Genomic DNA, 21,941 nt, shown 5'->3' on the forward strand with positions numbered 1-21,941 from the left:
AACAATCAACCAATCCCAACTGCTGACATCAAGAACATCCTGGTCAAATGGAAAGCAGTTCAGGAGTTTACCAATGCCCACTATCCGGATTCAGCTGAAGCAAACAGGATCAACGATCTTTACTCCGATACTCTTGTCCGTTATTTCCGGCAGATGTTGGAGAAAAGAGAAAAACAAACGACTTTGGACAGGTTTTTCATGAAACCATCGGCCAAAAAGCAGAAAATGGATGAAGATGTGCAAGATTCGGTAGACTCTACTTAAGTCTGTCTTAAAATTAAAAAAAGTGTGTTTTGTTTTTTTTTTAAATTGTTTTTAGATGTATCTAAATAAAAATAATAAAAAAATTTCTTTTTTTTATGTCATCTTAGCATATTTTATGCTACAGAACGAATTATTTTTTTTAACATGTATTGTTATGTTTCACATAACGAACTTTTCGCATAACAAACTTGCTCCTGGAACGAATTAAGTTCGTTGTGTGAGGCACCACTGTATTTTTATTGTAGTTAATTTCCAGTTTTATGCCATTATGGTCTGAGAAGATGCTTGATATGATTTCTATCTTCTTGAATTTGAAGAGACTTTGCCTGTGTCCCAAAATGTGGTCTATCTTTGAGAATGTCCCATGTGCATTTGAGAAGAATGTATATTCTGTGGCTTTGGGGTGGAATGTTCTGAAGATGTCAATTAATTCCATCTGGTCTAGTGAGTCATTTAGGATTGATATTTCTTTGCTGATTTTTTGTTTAGATGATTTGTCGAAGGGTGACAGTGGGGTATTAAAATCTCCTACTATGATTGTATTGCTGTTAATCTCTCCCTTAATGTCCTCCAGCAGTTTTTTTATGTATTTGGGTGCTCCCGTATTGGGTGCATATATATTTACCAGGGTTATTTCTTCTTGTTTGATTGCTCCCTTTAGTATTATGAAGTGGCCTTCATTGTCTCTTGTTATGTCCTTCACTCTGAGATCTATTGTAATTTGTCAGATATAAGTATTGCTACCCCAGCTTTCTTTTCATTTCCATTTGCCTGGAAAACCTTTTTCCATCCCTTCACCCTCAGTCTGTGTGCATCTCTTTTTCTGAGGTGGGTTTCTTGTAGACAACAGATGTATGGGTCTTGTTTTCTTATCCAATCTGTTACCCTATGTCTTTTGATTGGAGCATTTAAACCATTTAAACCATTTACATTTAATGTTATTAATGATAGGTACTCATTTGATGCCATTTTTATTCTATACCCCTGTGTTCCTTCTTTGCTTCCTATTTCTTTATTTTTACAGTAGACCCTTTAACATTTCTTGCATTGCTGGTTTGGTGGAGATAAATTCCTTTAGTCTTTTTTTGTCTGTGAAGCTCCTGATTTCCCCTTCAATTTTGATTGATAGTCTTGCTGGATACAGTATTCTTGGATTCAGACCCTTTCTTTGCATGACTTTGTATATTTCATCCCATTCCCTTCTGGCCTGATAAGTTTCTGTTGAGAAATCAGTTGTTAGTCTGATGGGGGTTCCTTTATATGTAACTTTCTGTCTCTCTCTGGCTGCTTTTAAGATTCTAACTTTGTCATTGGTGTTTGCCAATTTAATTATAATATGTCTTGGCGTTGGTCTTCTGGGGTCCATTTTCCTTGGGACTCTGCGAGCATCTTGGATTTGTGTGGGTTTTTTCTTCTCTATCTGAGGAAAATTTTCTGTCATTATTTCTTGAAATACGTTTTCCATATCTACCTCGGTTTTCTTTCCTTCCGGAACCCCTATTATTCGAATATTGTTTTGTTTTGCATTGTCCCAAAGCTCCCGTAGGCTCTCCTCCTGCTTTTTAATTTTTTTTTCTAGAAGCTGCTCTAATTGGGTATTTTTTTCCATCTTGTCTTCTAGCTCACTGATGCGATCCTCTGCTTCTTCTAGTCTGCTATTGAGTTCTTCATAGTAGCGAAGTCATTTTTCATTTCATCTTGAGTCATCTTCATTTCCTCTTGGGTTTTTTTCATTTCCTCTTGGGTCTTACTCATATTGTTAAATTTGTCTTCCATTCTTTTTAGCCATCTTAAGATCGTTACTCTGAATTCTTGCTCTGGTAGGTTGCTTACCTCTATATCGTTTACTTCCTTTTCTGGTGAAGCCTGCTTTTCTTTCATATGCGGGCTGTTTTTTTGGTCTCCCCATGATCTAGGATGTCTGGTTGTGTAGTTCTTTCTCTCCTGCTTAGATTTAACGGCACAAAATACAACACAACCAGGTACAACACACAAGGCACTGAATAGAAATGTGTTTGTGATATTAATAACCACCAATAAGGGTGACTAGAACCCAGCTAACAAAAACATACAATCAAACAAAAAGCATAGGCAAATCAATCTTATAAAAGAAAAGCATACAGCTTCAGTAAAGTTAACATTCAACATACAACTTCAAAGAGTTAGAGAGAAAGACTGTTTTGTTTTTTTGTTTTTGTTTTGTTTTTAGGACAACTGCGAGGGAGGTGTGAATGGATTTGGAGCAGCTAGTTGGAAATTAGATATATACAAGTAGGGTGAAATTTTAGGAGGGGGTAGACAGAAGGAATGGGGGAAATCTAGAGCAGGAAAGGGTTAGGATAAACAGGGTATCAAAGGAAAAGATTGGAAAGAGGGTGAAGGCATAAAGGTAGGGTTGAGATAGAATAAAGCGTTGGAGAAAGAAGTATAGATAAAGACTGTAGAACAGTAATCCTGAAATTAAAAAAAATAAATAAATATATATATAATCAAATGAAATAAAAATAATAAAAAGAAAAAGAAAATAGGATGAAAAAGGTAAATTAGTAGTAGTAATAATGTTGATTACATATACAATGTAATAATTATCAAGATAAAATCAAGTGAGGAAAAGGAAAAAAAATAGTTTCTTGAGTAAACGTTGCAAATAATGAAAACAAAAATTTAAAAATTAAAAAAATAATAAAATTTAAAAAATTTAATTAAAATTTGCAGTAATGAAGGTCATTCGCTTCCTCTATTGTTATGATCCAATCCTGATTTTTCGGCAGGTTTTGCTTTGTTTTTATTACACTAGAGTCAATTTGTGAATTTGCCTCTGGGGGCAGTGTTTCTAGGTTGACTTCCAGACTCTAGACTAGAGCCTCTCCAGTTTTTTTTTTTTTTTTTTTTTTTTTTTTTGTTCTCTCTGAAGCTGGAACTACGGAGCGGGGGAGGGGGCAGGACCGAGCAACTGGAATCTCCCGCAACTCTCCGATATCCCTCCGAGCCGGATCCAAATGTGTTGCTCTTTAGATATCTCCCCTGTTAGGAGCCCCGTCCACTTTCAAGGGTGACAACAGCCCAACAGCGGGGGCTTCTACTTGTAATCACCGCCCTTGTCCTCCAGCTTCCGCGAGCGCGCTCTGTGCGCGCAGGCTTTTTGTTTTCGCCGCGAGCGCTCTCCACCCTCTCCCTGCGAAATCTGACCTTTTCGCTGAGCAGTGGGGCAATTCTGTGAGGGCAGGTGTTCGCGCCGCCTGGGATCCGTGTTCTGGGGGTCACAGATGCTTGGTGGTCGCTGCGGCTGTGGATATTCAGGCCTCTGACACGATCCTATCCTCCTCTCAAAATGGCAAGGTTTCCAATCCAAGCCTGTAGGTAGCTCCGGGCAGGGACACAGCCCTCCTGGGTGCTTCCCTGTGAGGGGCACCTCTGTCAGCAGCCCCCCAGCAGTTTCTTCTGGTGTTCACTGTCTCCCAGCTTGCCGATAAACACTCACAGCACAAGACCCTCAGTTGCTCTCTCTTTCTGCTTCGGCAGAGGGCTCAGAATCCGCCCATCTATTCTTCCGCCATCTTACCTCCTCCGGATTGGTCTGTTTCTATGCCAGTGTCTCTGGGCCTAATAACGGGGCCTGATCAGAAAGGCAGGGCTGATCAGCATCCTGGTGGAGGCCTGGAGAGAAATGGAGGCATGGCTGCCGGAGAGAAAGGGAGGCAAGTGCTGAACAACAGCTGCCACAGAGGCTACAGATCAGACCCTGCTTCTCTCTCTGGGCCTGATTCACATCAGTGACTGAGTGCTGTTACTGACTTCAGGACTGACTTCCAGTTGGTTGAGCCACTGGTCTTGAGGGGACACAGGGTTTTAATATGTTAGGATTAGAATCGCTTCCCATTAGTAATGTGTGTTATAGAGGATAAAGCAGAGAAATCCGTCATGACAGTCCTATCCATTTAACCTCTTTTTCTCCTTATTTTGGGCCACCTGCTTGATCTTTAATCTAGTGAAATTGCCTTATAACTCATCTCCCTGCTTCTGCTTCCTTGACCATTCTTGTTGCATACAGATGTGTCCATGCTACTGATCTCAGTTTCCTTGTGGCATGGACACCTGATAGTCCAAGGATATCTGGTTACTCCCACGTGATTTGACTGTTCAAAGAAAAACTAATTTTTCCAAAGCCATCCATTACATTTACCTGCTATTTATAACATTAAGATCAGATTATGATCACTGTCTGCTATTTATGAGCATTTTAATTAATGAAAATGTTTAGCACAATCTTCATTGAGTTCCTTCCTTCTGTTCTTTCCCTGCCTCTTTTGCTGTCCTACTGACCAAATGCCTGCAGCAGAGCACTCTGATGTTTTTAAAGTGTGATATGGAGAGTCATGTTGTACAAGTGCTCCCTCTCCTTATTTCCCCCACCAAAAGGGGGAAATGTCAGAATACCTGCCGTTGTATTTTTTATTTTCTGAGCAGTAAGTAGCTAATATCAAGCACTTATTTGAACTGCTTTTTATAGCACTCCACATGCACTATACCTATATTATCTTACTGTTTAATCTTTACAGTTTTTAAAATGTAAGGTTATTGGTAAAATTTAAAGCTGAGGAAGTAAAGGCACAGAAATGAGGTAATCTGTCCAAGGCTAAGCAAAGTTATAGTGTCCACACTCTTAGTGGTAGCATTTATTAATTTACTGTCAGCATCAGAACATCTTTTAATTGCTGAAGTAACTGATTTCTGTCTCTTCTGTTTAGTGTGTACAGCACAGCTGAAGATGGTCTGGTTCCCACTTTCTTCCCTGTCACACTTTGGTAGAAAAGCTTTGTGATTAACGGCTGTGTATAGAACAGACTCCGGAATCATACATATTTCAGTTCTAGCTGGGTAATCTTAGGTGAATTAATCGTAGTTCTAGAGTGGCAATAAGTGACACCGGCTTTTAAAAGAGAACATTAAGGGCACAGTGACTAGCATATGCAAGTGTTCAATTTTTTTCTACTAGACCTTGATCATTCCCCGAAAGCAGTAATCAACTAGATCTATTCACGTTTGTTTTTTTTGGCATGACAAATGTAGTCACTGCCCCTTATATAAAGTCTACTTGGTTTTCTTCTCACTGACTCTAGGCTTAAAGTTAATTATAAATTATTTGGCCAAAAATATTTTTATTAAATATTTACCAAAACATAAGTGTAGGCTTAGTTCTTTGCAAAGCAATTCCTATGAAAAGTTAGTTTTTTTTATATTAGGCTGTGTGTATTGATACCATTGTGAACAGTGTTTTCTAGTGTTTTTTCCTTGCCTGTTTTGTTCAGAATCATTATACTAGTTTATATTTGCATCACATATAAATAGGTTTATTTTGTTATTTGTCTTAAATCTTTTTTCTTCTAAGAACTGGAATATAACTAATCGTAGCATAAGATTTTTAGAGGGTAATAATTGGGCTGGGACAACAATTAAAGGAATGCTTTAGGACAAATGTCTGAGACATGATACTTAAACTGGAGCCTAGATGTCCATATTGAGATTTTTCTGGGAATAAAGACATTGAGTTGGGTATTTTAGACATTAACCTTGTTTTGACAAGACTATTTAGATTTGTGCTTATATTCTTAGGTGACCGGGTTATTGATGTGGGATCTGAATGGAGAACTTTCAGCAATGATAAAGCAACAAAAGATCCATCTCGAGTTGGAGATTCTCAGAATCCTCTTCTGAGTGATCGAGATTTGTCTACCATGATTGGCAAGGTAATACCTAGTGAGGCCTGACCAAAAACCTGGGAGTGGGGAACTTTGCAGAGGCATCAGTCATTGCTTCTGAGCAATCTTTTTTTTTTTTTTTTTTAAATATATTTTATTGATTTTTTTACAGAGAGGAAAGGAGAGGAGAGAGATAGAGAGCTAGAAACATCGATGGAAGAGAGACATCGACCAGCTGCCTCTTGCACACCCCACACCAGGGATGTGCCCGCAACCAATGTACATGCCCTTGACCGGAATCGAACCTGGGACCTTCCAGTCCGCAGACTGACGCTCTATCCACTGAGCCAAACCGGTTTTGGCAACTTCTGAGCAATCTTGACCTGAGAATGAGATTTGCCAGTAATACCATTGTGAATGATGGTTGCATTATGCATTGCTTCCATCATAAACGGAGGTCAACAGATCAAAATCAAGAGTCTTTATATCTCCCGCCCTTGTTTTCATGAAGCACATTTTGCACAAAAATTAAGTTGAACATAGTATGTTCTCTGAGAGTACATATTGATATGTTTCTAGAACATTAGTAATGTCTTTTCCTTTTATATCACCTATAACAAATTGGAATTCAATATAGCCTATTGTCTAGTATTGGAAATACTTACCTGAGCTTTATATTTTTTCATCAATAAAGTGAGAATGAAATACTTCATAGAGCTATTGAAGGTTACATGGGAATATATGTGAAGTATTTATAACATGTATTATGTGTTCAATTAATGGTAGCTGCTACTATTATTAATATATAGGATAGTAGCCTAACTGTCTGGCAACCTGGCTCTTTTTTGCTCTAGTATCTGAATTGGAAATAGTACTGGCAATATTTCAAAGGACTAATCAAAGAAGTGTATGTATATTTTAACCTATACTACTGCATAGTCTATTTTTAATTAATGAAAAAGCAGGTCATTAATTATTTTTTTTATGCTCTATACATTACATATCAAATTTGAAAAGTATAGTGTATACTGGGTTTAAAAGATTACAGTATTCAGACGAAACCGGTTTGGCTCAGTGGATAGAGTGTCTGCCTGTGGACTGAAAGGTCCCAGGTTCGATTCCGGTCAAGGGCATGTACCTTGATTGCGGGCACATCCCTAGTGGGGGGAGGATGTGTGTAAAAAGTCAATAAAATATATTTTTTAAAAAAAATAAAGATTACAGTGTTCAGAAATATCTTTTAAGTAGGTGATCTCTGCATTTGCTTCAGTCTTATAGGCTGGAAAAAGTATACTAAGGCATTTTCAGATATAAGATTGCAGCTAATTTTCTTTTATTGTCTTCTGACTGATTACTTCATAAATTTGTACTTCTAATTTTCCTTTTGCCTGGTTTTAATATAATTATACTAATATAATTTATATAATTATTATATGATTATAATTACCCATTAGCTAGTTTTCCTAGCACACTGCTTCAATATGGTGGTGGTAAGTGTCTTTGTCTTCTGACTAATGTTATGCTGCAGATGTTTTCTCTGTTAATCATCTTGTTGGCTTTGGGCCTGGAAGAGTGATTTTCTAATATGAAGAAGTTCTCATCTTAAGTGTTTTATCAAATTTTTTTTTTAAATGGGTTTTGAGTTTTCTTTACTAGACCTTTTTTTAGTACCTTTAGAGATGATCATTTGAGTTTCTCCTTAGGCCTTTTAATATGATAATTAATATTATTAGATTCTCAGTAGATATTCTTACACTTAAAAGTTTTTGCTAGAAAACATTCCTAAAACCATTTTACCTGGAGGAATAGAGAGGTTACACGGGGTAGGTTTCTTGAACATGTGAAGTCAGATTATGAGTTCTGTTTTCTCAGAAATTTTTCATTCAGATTTTTAAAATTTGCATATAAAGTTATAAAACTTTGTTTTATAGGGTACAGGAGCTGCAAGTTTTGATGAATTTGGTAATTCTAAGTACCAGAATCGGAGAACAATGAGTAGTTCTGATCGGGCCATGATGAATGCGTTCAAGGAAATCACTACCATGGCAGACAGAATCAACCTCCCTAGAAATATAGTCGTAAGTTCCTGTCTGTCTCCTTTAAGCCATTCTGGCATTGACTTTGCATAATTTAATGAACACATAAAATTTTGATATTGCAACTAATTGAACGGCCTGGAGTTAATTAAACTTAGTTTCTCTGTTTTGAAGGATCGAACAAATAATTTATTCAAGCAAGTGTATGAACAGAAGAGCCTGAAGGGAAGAGCTAATGATGCCATAGCTTCTGCGTGCCTCTATATTGCCTGTAGACAAGAAGGGGTTCCTAGGACATTTAAAGGTAAGTTTTCAGTTGCCTAGATAAAAGTCTTATCTATGTCATATTACCAAAGTCAGGCAGCTTTGACTCTAAGTAGTGCTCTGTTGTGTCTTTGTGGTTATATCTGGTAATCCACCTAAATATAGTTTCCACATGCCTGTTTATTTTGTTCCTTGAGAAAAATTAATTATGTGATTTAATTGACGATGTTCTTTTCAGGTGTTTTTCTCATGTAAAGTCATTTTAGTCCATGTGAGTGAGCCCTGTGTTCCTTGGTAATTAGAACTTTTGTAAGTTTTGAGGCCTGTTATTATAAACCAGAGTAGGACTTTGTAGTGAGTCTGTAAATTTTTGATGAATAGAAAACAGTTTTCACATGTAGCCAGGTCTCTACAAGTGAGGGAGTCAACCCTTAAAAAGCATCAGTGACATTTTTTCTCCAGAGTTATACAATTTACACTTTCACACTTAAGTTAAAGACTTTGAAAGAACTAATATTTTTTTTTATCAGTTTGTAGTTTACCTATGAATATGTGACCACCTGTTCAGTATTGCTGATACTTATACTGACTTTAACTGCCAGAGTTCGTTTTGGCTTAAAACTATAATTACCCTTTATTTATCTGTGAATGTTTAATTTTTACATTTTTTTTACATCAGTATTTTTATTACAAGTGAAACTAAGGCTTTTGTTAAATTTATTTTGAAAGTGGTAGTTGAATTTTTAGACTAATAGGGTCATATATTTTATCTCGTTTTGCTACAGCCTATAATTGCAGGGATAGCATGTACATAAGACATTGTGTAGCTTGAGAAGCATTCTTTATTTAGCTTGAGTATTTTTTTTATCTCCTTGATATATTCCTTATAGATTAATATATAAATATCAAAGAAGTTTTTGATTGCTTGAGGAATCTCATTTACATAAATCGAACCTTCAGAGACGTTAATATTTTGAAATACTAAGATATGCATTTAAGCCCTGGCTGGTGTGGCTCAGTAGGTAGAGCATTGGTCCTAAGGGTCACAGGTTCAATTCCCAGTGAAGGGCACGAACCTACCTTGCAGGTTCAATTCCTGCCCCTGGTCAGAGCTCGTATGGGAACGGGAGGCAACCAGTCGATGTCTCTTTCATATGGATGTTTTTCTCCACCTCCCTTCCTCCCTTCTACTCTCTCTAAAAATCAATGGAAAAAACTATCCTTGGGTAGGGATTAAAAAAAAAAAAAAAATCTTCATTTAACTTTGGGGGAAAAAATTTCTTAAAGTTTGACAAACATTTAAATTAATAGAAAATTTAAGTTAGCTCTAAGGGAAGTATCATGGAGATGATTAGGAATTTATCTGTAAGGCATGGTTCAATTATTTTGCTATTAGAATGGATTACTTTTGTAATCTGAAATGATAGATTTTAAAATGAACTATATGACTTACGTAGATGTACTTACCTAATTTTTTTTTCTTTTAGAAATATGTGCCGTATCACGAATTTCTAAGAAAGAAATCGGTCGATGTTTTAAACTTATTTTGAAAGCTTTAGAAACCAGTGTGGATTTGATTACAACTGGGGACTTCATGTCCAGGTTTTGTTCCAACCTCTGTCTTCCTAAGCAAGTGCAGATGGCAGCTACACATATAGCCCGTAAAGCGGTGGAACTGGACTTGGTGCCTGGAAGGAGCCCAATATCTGTGGCAGCGGCCGCCATTTACATGGCCTCACAGGCATCAGCTGAGAAGAGGACCCAAAAAGGTAGGAGTGATAAACCGTGGTGGCTGCAGCATGTAATGGTTATTTCCATTTTAGGTATGAAGCAGATAAATATCCAGAACCCACTTTAAGAGGTAGTTCCATAGCATCAGAACTTAAGAAAATAGAGTATTTTCCCTTTCTAAGTGGCTCATATATAAAAATGTTTGGAGGTGTAACCCTTTGTGCAGTCTTAATCTTTTTTCTCATTTGAATTGTTTTTAGTTTGTACATTTTTAATACTAAGATGTTTTCAAACACACACACACACACACACACACACCCCACACACACACACACATTTTCCTGGTTATTTGAAATAGTTTTCTTTCCCCTCCTCAAGACTTACTTTTTTAAATCTTGACAGGAGGGCCATGCCTTGTTTCTCATTGCCTTGCAATCAGGCAGTAAGTCTGTGAAGCCTGTTCTCTCTCTCCTTTTGTACAGTATTACAGTCCCCTAATGAAAACACTTGGCATAAGTAGTTTCCACCTTCTAAAGCCATTTTTTAATATTAGTGAATTTCTTTATAAGCATGAGTTCATTCATTCTTTGATCCTCAAAAAGATTCATAAAGGAAAAAAGAGCAGTTGAATGTGAAAGTGTGATAGTGAAATTACTTGCTGCAATAATTTTATAATATCTTATTCACATTGGCTTAGGCCATGTTTCCCTATCATACAAGTAGTAAATGATATAGAAAGTTGATCAGGAATAAGTCACCATTGGTTATTTAAATGTGCGCTGATTGCCTCTGGCCTGCACTCATATTTCTTCCTTTATATATTTTTTAAATTAATTTCAGAGATGAAGGGAGAGGGGGAGAGAGGTAGAAACATCAATGATGAGAAAGAATCATTGATAGGCTGCCTCCTTCACACCCCACACTGAGGATTGAGTCCGCAACCTGGGCATGTGCGGGAATGGAACTGTGACCTCCTGGTTCATAGGTCAATGCTCAACCACTGAGCCACACTGGTCAGGCCACTCATGTTTTAAGGAAATTTTGAGTCTTCTGGTAGAATTTAAAAGCTGAAGCTGAGCCGAAACTGGTTCGGCTCAGTGGATAGAGCGTCGGCTTGCAGACTGAAAGGTCCCAGGTTTGATTCCAGTCAAGGGCATGTACCTTGGTTGCGGGCACCTCCCCATTAGGGGGTGTGTAAGAGGCAGCTGATTGATGATTCTCTCTCATTGATGTTTCTAACTCTCTATCCCTCTCTCTTCCTCTCTGTAAAAAATCAATAAAAACATAGTTAAAAAAAAAAAAAAAAAAAGCTGAAGCTGAGCACAGATGGTCCGTACTGATTCCTAGTTGTAAAGTTTAGTCTAATCAACAACACAAAAATGTTTAAGCACTTTCTTCTACTTTTTGCATGAAAGGTTTTGTTGAAAGTTAAGGCCCTTTTCTTCCTGTAAGTTCATATTCACATAGTTGACATTCATCGGAATCTATGTCTAAAACGATGTAATGCATAAGGAAATTCAAAATCAGTTGACTGCACACTGGTGGCAGCCATCACACTGAAAATGTAAAACCTCATTTATTTGAGTTTTTATTAAAGGGCATGTTTTAAAAATCCATTTTAATTAAGTATTTATAACTAACAAAATAATTGTCAAGTTCTAGTTCTTTAGGACTTCTTTTAATAAAAAAAGAAAAAAAAGTGGTAACTCCTTAAAGTGCAAGGGAACTTTAAATAATAAAGTTAATTTCTTCACAAGAATGCATTCATGGATTACTTCTATGATCCTAAAAAAGGTTTATTGTGAAGAAAAAGGAGATGTCAGTTCAAATATGAAGGCCAATAAAAGGTTGCCACTTGTTAGGGCTATGCCCTGAGCACTGTTCAGATGTTTTACATGTAGTAAGACTTTTAATACTGATGACAACTCTTTGAGGTAATAGGGTAATACCAGTAATGACTTTAGCCCTGCTTTTGACTTTTAATATTTAATTCCACTAGTAATTTTTAAAAAACAATAGCTTTGGTTTTGTTTTTCTCTTCGATATTTTATACAACTGTATCTCACAAATTGAAATTTAGGTAGTAGAAGGTAGGTAGGGTGGAAGTTATACTTTTAATATTTTGATTTTTTGTCTTTTAGAAATTGGAGATATTGCTGGTGTTGCTGATGTTACAATCAGACAGTCCTACAGACTGATCTATCCTCGGGCCCCAGATCTGTTTCCTACAGACTTCAAATTTGATACCCCTGTTGACAAACTACCCCAATTATAAATTGAGGCAGCTAATGTCAAACTCTTGTGGTCACTGAACTTTGCCTGTTGTACATAACATATATACAGTGCTGGATTGAGCCTTTAATAAGAAAAAAGATATGGTACGCATTCCAGGGCTAAATGTTAATTGCTTGGCATTACGTATGTATATACTAGTAAAACATATTTAATGATTTAAATTTCTTATGAATTTGCTTTCTTTTGTAGCTATTTAGAAACTATTTTGGAAGATATTTGAAATTATGTAAGTCTTGAATAAAATGTTTTTCAAAACTAAAGTTTTCGTTATAATTACATGTTATATTTAATTTATAATTTATAATGTATAAATACAAATAATGCATATTATTGCAGCTAATAAAGCTGATAGAAGTCCTTGTTTTCTGTTTATAAGAAATATATATTTAGTTGTTTTGTGTTATATATATTTTTTAATTTTAATAAAGTCATGGAACTAGTAACAGCCGTTGGCAACAAGAACATATTTAGTTTGCAGTTTTAAGGGTTTGTGTGACTTATAATTTAAATAGGGTGTTCCAGAAAAATGTATATACACTATAACAGCTGATGGCTCAACTTTGAGAATAAGGTATATTTTCATAATCTGCCTTTATAATTATTCAAAGTGTGTATATACATTTTTGGGGGACACCCTATATATGTATTAAAGAGCAAGAAGTGCCCTGGCCCATGCTTAGTGATTAAGGCATCGGTCTGTGCACCAAAGGATTGTGGGTTTGATCCCTGGCCCTGGTCACTAATTGATGTTTCTCTCACATAGGTGTTCCTCTTTCTTCTCTTTCCTCCCCTCCCTTCCACTCTAATAATAATGGGGGAAAAATATCTTCGGGTGAGGATTTAAAAAAAAAAAAAAAAAAACAAGAATTGATGAATTGGACACTCAAAGGCACTGCCTTGATAAAAAAAAAAATGTGTTTTTCCTCACTGAGATTGAGCAGAGAAGATGCTGGTAAATAGAGCAACAGATTTCTATTTTCAGATCTTAATGTTTCATTTTATAAAATCTGCATATCCATAATTCTTTGTTACTTTTACTGATTGGGATACTCATAGGGTAAAGAATATTTTAAATGGAGATTATTTAGCCTGAAAATGTCCAGGAACTTTTTTAATAACCACCCTTCCCTCAGGTGATGGTGAGGTGTAGGTGTTTGGCCTATCACTGTGAGGAACACTGATTTAAGGTCGCTTTACTGCTAGGCAACGTAAGTGAGGACCAACAAAATAACGCCTTTTCTCCAGCTAAGTCAGAGTTGCCCCACACTGTGCTCAGTGGAGGGTAAAGAGCAGAAGCAGGGCCAGCACTGGAGAATCCAGCTCCCTCCTGCCATGTGACGGAGTCTGGTGGCAGCTGACACTGGTCAGTGCCCTCAGGGCTGCAGCACAGAGGCCAGCACACAAAAGAAACCAGGCAACTGTGTGGCAGGCTCATGGACCCAGCTCCTTTTCACCCACATTCCCACACTGTGGTGGTAGTTCCCCAAGGTGCAAATAACAGAGATGCAGCAGGAACACCCACCACTCCAACATCCAGATAATGACTCCAAGGCTCACTGGGGTACTCCCTACCATGACCTCTGAGGCACAAGTAGTGCTGGTAAGAAAAAATAGTGCCATGTACTGGAAAAAATGAAAGACATATTAACCTGCTGAATTATCAAAATCAAACTAGTACTTAAAAAGTGTTCACTATCAAATATGCAGATAGAACATAACATCAACCAACTTGAACAAGCAAGCTTGTTTTCTCCAGAAACCAAACCAAACCAAACAAAAACTCAGAGTCAGGGAATACTGTGATCTAAATGATAGAAAATTCAAAATAGCCATGAAGAAACAATAAGATATAAAAAAACGCAGAAATGCAGTTGAATGTGTTCAGGAATATAATTAATGGGCAGCAGGAGTACTTTACCAAAGATATTTAAACTAAAAAGAAAACCAACTCTGGAGCTTAAGAAAAATGAAATGGAAAACGAATCGGAACGCACTGAAATAGAACAGAACACATGGAGAATTGGCAAGCTCAAAAATAGAAGTTTAGAAATAATTCAGGTGGAAGACAAAGGAAAAAAATAGGAGCTAGCTTTACTGTCGTACCTCAAACTGCAGAAGTTATGGCCACAGAGCATAAATGGTTAGTTAAAATGGAAAAGGCTTTAAATTTGTGGGTGGAAGACATGAATAAATAGTTCTGATTGACGACATTGAACCTATATGCAGACTTCAGCAAGGAATCCCCTGAAACAAACGGCACCATTTACTGCAAGGAAGGAAGGATTACAATAAGGTATTTTGGGAGAGACCTCATTGATATAACTTATTACAGTGGTATCCTATCTAATAGAGCAAATATGCTAATTGACCATCATACCCTCACAAAGATGGTGCCAATAGCCAATAAGGAGGGAATATGCCGATTGACTGCCACACCCTCAAAGATGGCAGCACCCAGGGCTGGCCAAGGAGCAGGGCAAGCCTCGGATGGTGGCTGCCCAGCCACCCGAGGCTCAGGTAGCCAGGGTCGGCCGAGGCTTTGTGCTGCCAGCAATGGCAGCAGCAGAGGTGTGTGAGGGTGTCACCTCCTGACTGTCCAGTTGCCTCCCACTCCTGAGGGCTCCCAGACTGTGAGAAGGGGCAGGCTGGGCTGAGGGACCTCTAGTATTGTTATAATTGTTCTATTTTATGCTTATGGCTATTAATCTCACACTGTGCCTAATTTATAAATTAAGCTTTATCATAGGTTTTATAAATTAAGTTTTACACAGAAAAAAAACAATATATGTAAGATTTGGTACTATCAGGTTTTAGGCATCCACTAGCGTTCTTGGAATACATTTCTCACGAATGGGTGGAGAACTGTACTTACAATATTATACATTCTAAACCTATTTACTCAAGACTTTTCATCTCTTGAGGTGTGAAAAAAACTTCATACATAGGTGGACACCCACCACATTCATAGCCAGCTTCTGTCTGGGCCTTCATTTTAGCAATTTAGGAATAGTAGTGGCCATGACAAAGTGGATTCCTCCTGTGCATGCTAACATTTTTAAAGTAGTTGAAATCTTGGTTAATATGGCCCCTTCCATCTGGATATTTAAAACAGTCACCCAAAACTGTGCACCTATGGATGAGGACCATGGGGAGTGGGGAAAGGGCAGAGGGTGGGGTGGGAACCTGGTGGAGGGAGCAATGAAGGGGGGGAGGGGGAATAAAGGACATTTGTAATAATATGAACAATAAAGATTTAATTAAAAAAATGAAAAAAAAGTCACTGGAAGCCACTTTCACTGACAATTACACCGTTGAAGGATTTGGTTGATGGATTCTAAGGTTGGGCCCTCTGGTCCAATACCCCCATTTTGTAGATCAGAGACATCTAGAGAAAGCAAAAGTTCAGTCCAACTTCACCTAATAGCAAGAGGTGAGACACTCAGGTCTCTCGATCACTCAATCCAGTCAGAGCTCTTTCTACTAAACCCACTATTGAAACTTAAGAGGAGGCTGCCTCAAGATGAACTTTAGTTGTAGCTCCCAAACAAAATTCTGTTCCATTACTAGATTAACAGAATTATTTAATGCAACACATTTATCAGGATTCTTGAGGAAAGCACTTCAGAGTTCTTTTTAAAATGTTTAAAAATCAGTCCAGGTGTCAAGGAGTTAATAGCTGTAAGTTGTTCTTTACTTTTTCCAAAATAAATGCTTCTTAAACAAGATGCCTCTTGATAGTAAGCTTTTGTGTTCAAAGCAACCCATGTGCTTTACCCATGGTTGTCTTTGGTTTCTGAGCTAATTTGTATCGCAGGTGCAAGATTTACTTTAATTATCAAGATGAACAGCTGAGGGGGTCAGCTTATTACCCATCTGGTCCTAATCCAACCCAGAGGCCTCTGTGCCCATGCCAATATTTCCAATTGTCAATGGCCCTGACTTTTCCTGTTGCTGGAGTTTTAATCTCATCTGCCACTCGTGGAGCTCCTGAAAGGTCCCCTCCACTCTCTCCCGGATATTTACACATGCACAGTCCTTTCACCAGGATCTCAAGATACCAAGGTGTCACAGCAAACATCATTCTGCGGATTGTCAGCCCCAGAGGCCACACATCTCTCACAAACTAACTTCCATTCAAAGCCTTTGCTGGCATTTCTTGGCCAGGGGGACTTTTCACTGCCATTCTAGGATGCTCAAACTTGCACTTGGTGAAAAAGGAGGGGAAATGTGAGCATAAAGCTTTTCTTTTCCTCTGCTGAATATCAGAACAGTTCTCATGCTTTCATCTGCAGCAGACTATGAAAGGATGTTTGAGAGCTCTGAGAAAGGAAAGCCACTGGTATGCTAAGTACATAGCCATAGCAAGAACAAACTAGAAGTGATGTCCTGATGAATTTGAGATTCTGCCAAAGCACAGTTTGCTTTAAACTGACATAAGTGACAAAGTAAAAAAAAAAAACACAGAACATAAAAGAATTGTCTACAGCTCTTAGAGATGCTGGAAAGGCTAGCATGTTCTTTACTGTTCCAAAAGGCAGGTCTATGATGTAAAAGTCATACAGAGCTTCTGGATGAACACATCACATTGAATACGTCACGGCAGGTGTTTTATTAGACTTGCTGGATTGCCAGATTTCTCTGGAATGACCATGTCTGTGATTCCTTCCTCTCTGTGGCTGAGACATCAGACAAGTTAATGATGGACCAAGAGCTTTCAATATCTTACGTTGCTGTGGCCCAACAAATATCGGCTGTGTAAATGACTTCTACTGTTTGTTCAGCTGAGGGGTGGTCTGCTCTCCAGTACTCATCAGGGATCCACATTTTGGCCCTGATAACACATTTTAACTGTGCTTGAGTCTATTGCTGTTTTTTTTTTTTTTTTTTTTCCTATCTGCATATTAGAGATGATGGATATTCTAGGACCACTCAGTCTCTTGAAGGCCCTCCAAGCAGCATGGACATCAAACAGTGTAGACCAGGGTCTTCTATAGACCTCGGAAATAATCCCCAACTTGCTTTTTCTCCCATTATGTGTTGGAGTACCACTGAAGATTTTGTTTGAAAAGATACAAATGGATGCCCTACTCTAACTCCTTCATTTTACAGATGAAGACATTAGGGTGAAATGTTCATATATCATTAGTAAGGTGAAATAACTTGTCCCTAGTCACACTACTAGACACTAGCAAAATGAGGACTAGTTCAGGCCTCTTGCTACCTGCATGTGCTGATTTTCAAAATGCTTCTCATTTCAAGTGACTGCATGAATGTGGAAGTTCTCTGTAGATCCAGAAGGACTGAACTTAAACAAGGAGTGGCTCGTCATAGTTACACCCTTGTTATATTGCAGCTCACTTGCAACTGACATCAACTGTTCTTAGGATAGATCTCAATCACTAATAAAAACTTAATATATTGTAAAAGCGTTGCATAGAACAAAGCAGCCATTTATTCCCCACTATGTAGATCCTGGAGATGCAAGATTCTAGAGGTGAATAAGTCATGCCCTACACTGATGCATTAGACAAGACAGAGGTGTGTGCAGAGGCCAAGGGGGTCAGAGAGGAGGAAACACTCAACCTGCCTGTGTGGAAAGAGCAGGGCACAAAATGTAAAAAAAAAAAAAAAAAAAAAAAAAAAAAAAAAAGCCCTATAATTTTTTACTTAAAAATGGCCCTTGAAAAGAGGGAGATCTGGGGGAGATAAGAGATCAACCGAAGGACTTGTATAAATGCATATAAGTACAACCAATGAACACAAAACTCTGGGGAGGGTGGGTATGTATGGGAGAGGGGTGGTGCAATGATAAAATATGTACAGATAATAATTTAATTTTAAAAAAAAGTAAAAAAAAAAAAATCCATCACACACAGACAAAAAAAATGAAAGTAAAAAAAAAAAAAATCCATCACACACACACACACACACAAAAGCCCTTGAAGGATGGCTGGAAATCACATTGGTGGGGAGCATTCATGTGATGGGGTCAGTATATGGTCTCTTAGGCCACATGAAGTTAAGTCCAGTCCTTTGTTTCTACCACCCAAATACACCTTTTCCTCACATGTAAGTGCCATATCCTAGCTATGTCTTAGTACTAAGGGCCTGGTGCATGAAATTCATGCGGGGGGGGGGGAGGGGAGTGTTCCTCTCAGCCCAACCTGCACCATCTCTAATCTGGGACATCCCTCTCACAATCCAGGACTGTTGGCTCCCAACTGCTCGCCTGCCTACCTGATCACCCCTAACCACTCCCCTGCCAGCCTGATGTGTAATGGTCCAATTGCCCCTAATTGCCCTCCCCTGATGGCCATCTTGTGTCCACATGGGGGCGGCTCTCATGTTGGAGTGATGGTCAATTTGCATATCCCCTCTTTATTAGATAGGATCATTCCTCACCATTACTGAAGAGGCCCCAACTTCATGCCTGCCTTTAGTCTTTACCCTCTAACCCTTCTCCATATGGCAATCTAATCATATCCCAGCTGAAGATGTTGCTGAGGCTCTGAGGCAGAGGTGATTTATCAGAAACCTGAGGTATATCTGTGCAGGACCCTACCAAGGCTCTGAATATAGTAGCCATAAGTATATTATGGATTTCTTTAAGAGGGAACCCCAAAAGTATCCACACTTCCAGTACCATAAAATTTAGATCTGTCCTGTGATATCATCTGAATAGTGCCTACAATGTTTACACAATAGGACCCTTTCTTTCCTAACATCTACTCACGTTGTAGTTTATACAGTCCAGGAACAATGAATTCTCGTTTCCTCAGAAGTACATTCTTCCACCTGTGGCAAACTCAAATCTTCCTCCCCCACTTAGAAGCCTTCACTGACTCCCCGCCTGGGTCTTTGACGCACTCCCAGAGCACCTCAGGAGTCTGAATCATAGTAATGTCACTAAGTGACATATATACGTACCCCTACTGAACTGCAGGCTCTACGGAGCCTTGTCCGCACAGAGCACAATTTCCGAGGCCAGTAATAAGGGATCAGTATTTATTGAATGACTAAACACCAGACCATGTATTTACTTAACCTTAATTTGTGAAAGGCCTTTGTTCCCATTCTAAGAAGCTTTCTTTCAGAAAGTACCATTCTACTTTAGAGAGACTTCCAAACTAGAACTTGAAGATTTTAGCACAATACATAAGTTCTACTATTATAAGGTTGTCCTCATAATGGTGTTGCTGGAGGAGTCCATCTCGGGCAATCCCACTTCTTTTGGGTGTCTGCATTTCCCCACCAGCTCCCTGCCACTCTGGATTTTACTCTTTTCAACTTCCTACTTCTCTGGCCTACTATGTGGACTCGGCTTCCAGTCCCAACCTCTTAGTAGTCTCGCTTTTGTGCTTAGACTCTCCATAACTCTTGGTCTGAAGCCTTAGCTCATCCACATTCATACTCAAGTTTGTTTGCTATTGGAGTGAAGGGTTACTAGAGACCACTCCTACCTTCAATAAAACTAGAAATGCCTCAAATTATGGATGTCTTCTTAGAGCTTCTCTTTAGTCATAAACAATTATGTAATATTTTTAGCACTTAGAAGTTATTTAAAAGCTTACCTCTATTAATATATGTATACATTTATATACATGTTTATAAATACATATATACACACACGTTTATAAATACATACATATATATACATACACAGAGTGGCCAGATTATTATGACCACCCCATCAGTACTTTGATGAGCCACCTTTTGCCTTCAATACTGCAGCGGTTCTTCTTGGCATTGACTCCACGAGATGTTGAAAGTTGATGCGAGGAATCGGACTCCATGCCTGATGAATAGCACTGTCCAGTTCTGTGAGATTTGATGGTTGTGGAACCAGCTGCCTGATGGCTCTTTTAACTTTGTCCCATAAATGCTCAATTGGATTGAGATCTGGTGATTGTGGGGACCACCTAAGCAAGGTAGAGTCTCCCTCATGTTCTTGAAACCACTCCTGCACAATACAGCACTGTGGCATGGCGCAGTCTTGTTGGAAGAAGCCATCTCCATTTGGGTACTCCATTAACATGATAGGATGAACTTGATCAGCAACAATACTTATGTTGTGCTATTCAGACGTTGTTCCACACGAATTCAAGGGCCCGAATCATGCCAGAAAAAATGTCCCAAACCGTAACACTGCCCCATCAGCTTGAAGTGTTGTACTCATGCATGTGGGGTGCATGCTTTCATGCTGTTTCCGCCGAATTCTCACTCTGCCATCTGCATGATACAATTGGAAACATGATTCATTGGACCACATGGATTTTTTCCAATGCTCAACTGTCCAATCCTGGTGTTCCTGTGCGAATTGGAGACGTTTTATCTTGGTAACTGCAGACAGCAAAGGTGTTCAAACAGGCCTTCAGCTTCCATATCCCATATGATGCAGTGTACGACTAATTTGCCTACAAACATCAGGTGGTCATAATAATCTGGCTACTCAGTGTATATGTATATGCATACACACAAATGATGTTAATATCTTAGACAAACACTAGATCTCAAAATATAGTTAGAAGAATTCTAAATTATTTGCTCCTTTGGGTTTCTCACGCTCACCCTATTTTCTGGGGGGACCAGCAGCACCTGTAAAAATTTTATTAGATTTGAATTTACAGTGCAGCATATTCCTAATTAACCTGTATTAACAATTTCCATTATGACTTCCAACTTGTGTTACAGAAACATGGATCATTTTATAGTTCTAAAAGATGTCACTTGTAATTTTTGAGTGGTCTTAAAATAAGTTAACTTCAAACAAGAAAAAAGTACATATAATATGGTGCTTGCATTTTAGCATTAATGCGTACTATTCTTTATTTATGAAGACTTTGATGCTTTCCCCTACCTTTTATCCTCAGTGTCTAGAACACAGAAGACTTTTCATTAATATCCACTGAACAGAAGATGCTACTGACCCGATGGGAGTAAGATGCAAAATTTGCCCATTATTATCAGTGAAGAGAACAACTCGCTGTGACTCTTCATGATTTTGCCCTTCCCCAGGACAAAAAGTACTTGCTAACTTAAGTTAACATCTTTGAGATCTTAAACACAGTAAAGCTAACGCATACTTTTATCAGTGGGAAATTTTCAAAAAGAAATAATACTTAAAACCAAAGTTACAAATTGCAATCTATTTAAACTTTAATTTGTGCATCTGTGGTAATTTATGACTGCAAAACACTTCTTTCTTAGAATGACATAATTAAAGGCACATTTCATTTGAATGCATAGTGTACCATTCTAAAATATTTTAATTTCCTCACAAAGTGCTTGAGCAGTCACTTAAACATACAGTAATAGCAAAATATATTTACACTCTATAGAGTTTAAAAATTTTAAATCTGACTAAAATATATATATATATATATATATATATATATATATATATATATGTTTAAAACTACAGAAAAAATTAGTGCTTTCTTCAGCTTAATGGTGTGAATATACCCTGCCCTCTAATTTTTTTTTTTTTAGTGATTGGCTTCAATTTAAAAAAATTTCTGTACACCGTGTAGTTACAAAAATGCCATCAGTTTTTAATGCTAAAAGCCTATTTTAGACATTGCTTTTTATGCATATTTGAGAACCTGAAAAGGTGAACAGACTGTACCTCAAAAGTATTTAGTGTGTTTTTTTA

The 21,941-nt window shown here is 37.9% G+C and overlaps 1 protein-coding gene across 1 annotated transcript in view; it reads left to right on the top strand.

The window, feature by feature from the left end:
• The window catches only part of GTF2B (general transcription factor IIB), a 35,406-nt gene extending 22,956 nt beyond the window's left edge, over nucleotides 1–12,450 (top strand). Inside the window, exons 3-7 of the mRNA XM_036446887.2 lie at nucleotides 5,878–6,011; nucleotides 7,895–8,041; nucleotides 8,174–8,303; nucleotides 9,751–10,032; nucleotides 12,136–12,450. Of these exons, the coding sequence (XP_036302780.1) occupies nucleotides 5,878–6,011; nucleotides 7,895–8,041; nucleotides 8,174–8,303; nucleotides 9,751–10,032; nucleotides 12,136–12,269 (827 nt within the window). The 3' untranslated portion in view covers nucleotides 12,270–12,450. The remainder of the gene's footprint in view (nucleotides 1–5,877; nucleotides 6,012–7,894; nucleotides 8,042–8,173; nucleotides 8,304–9,750; nucleotides 10,033–12,135) is intronic.
• The last annotated feature ends 9,491 nt before the right edge of the window (nucleotides 12,451–21,941 follow it).

Source organism: Pipistrellus kuhlii, unplaced genomic scaffold (genome assembly GCF_014108245.1).
Source record: "Pipistrellus kuhlii isolate mPipKuh1 unplaced genomic scaffold, mPipKuh1.p scaffold_m20_p_2, whole genome shotgun sequence".
In the NCBI taxonomy this organism is placed as follows: domain Eukaryota; kingdom Metazoa; phylum Chordata; class Mammalia; order Chiroptera; family Vespertilionidae; genus Pipistrellus; species Pipistrellus kuhlii.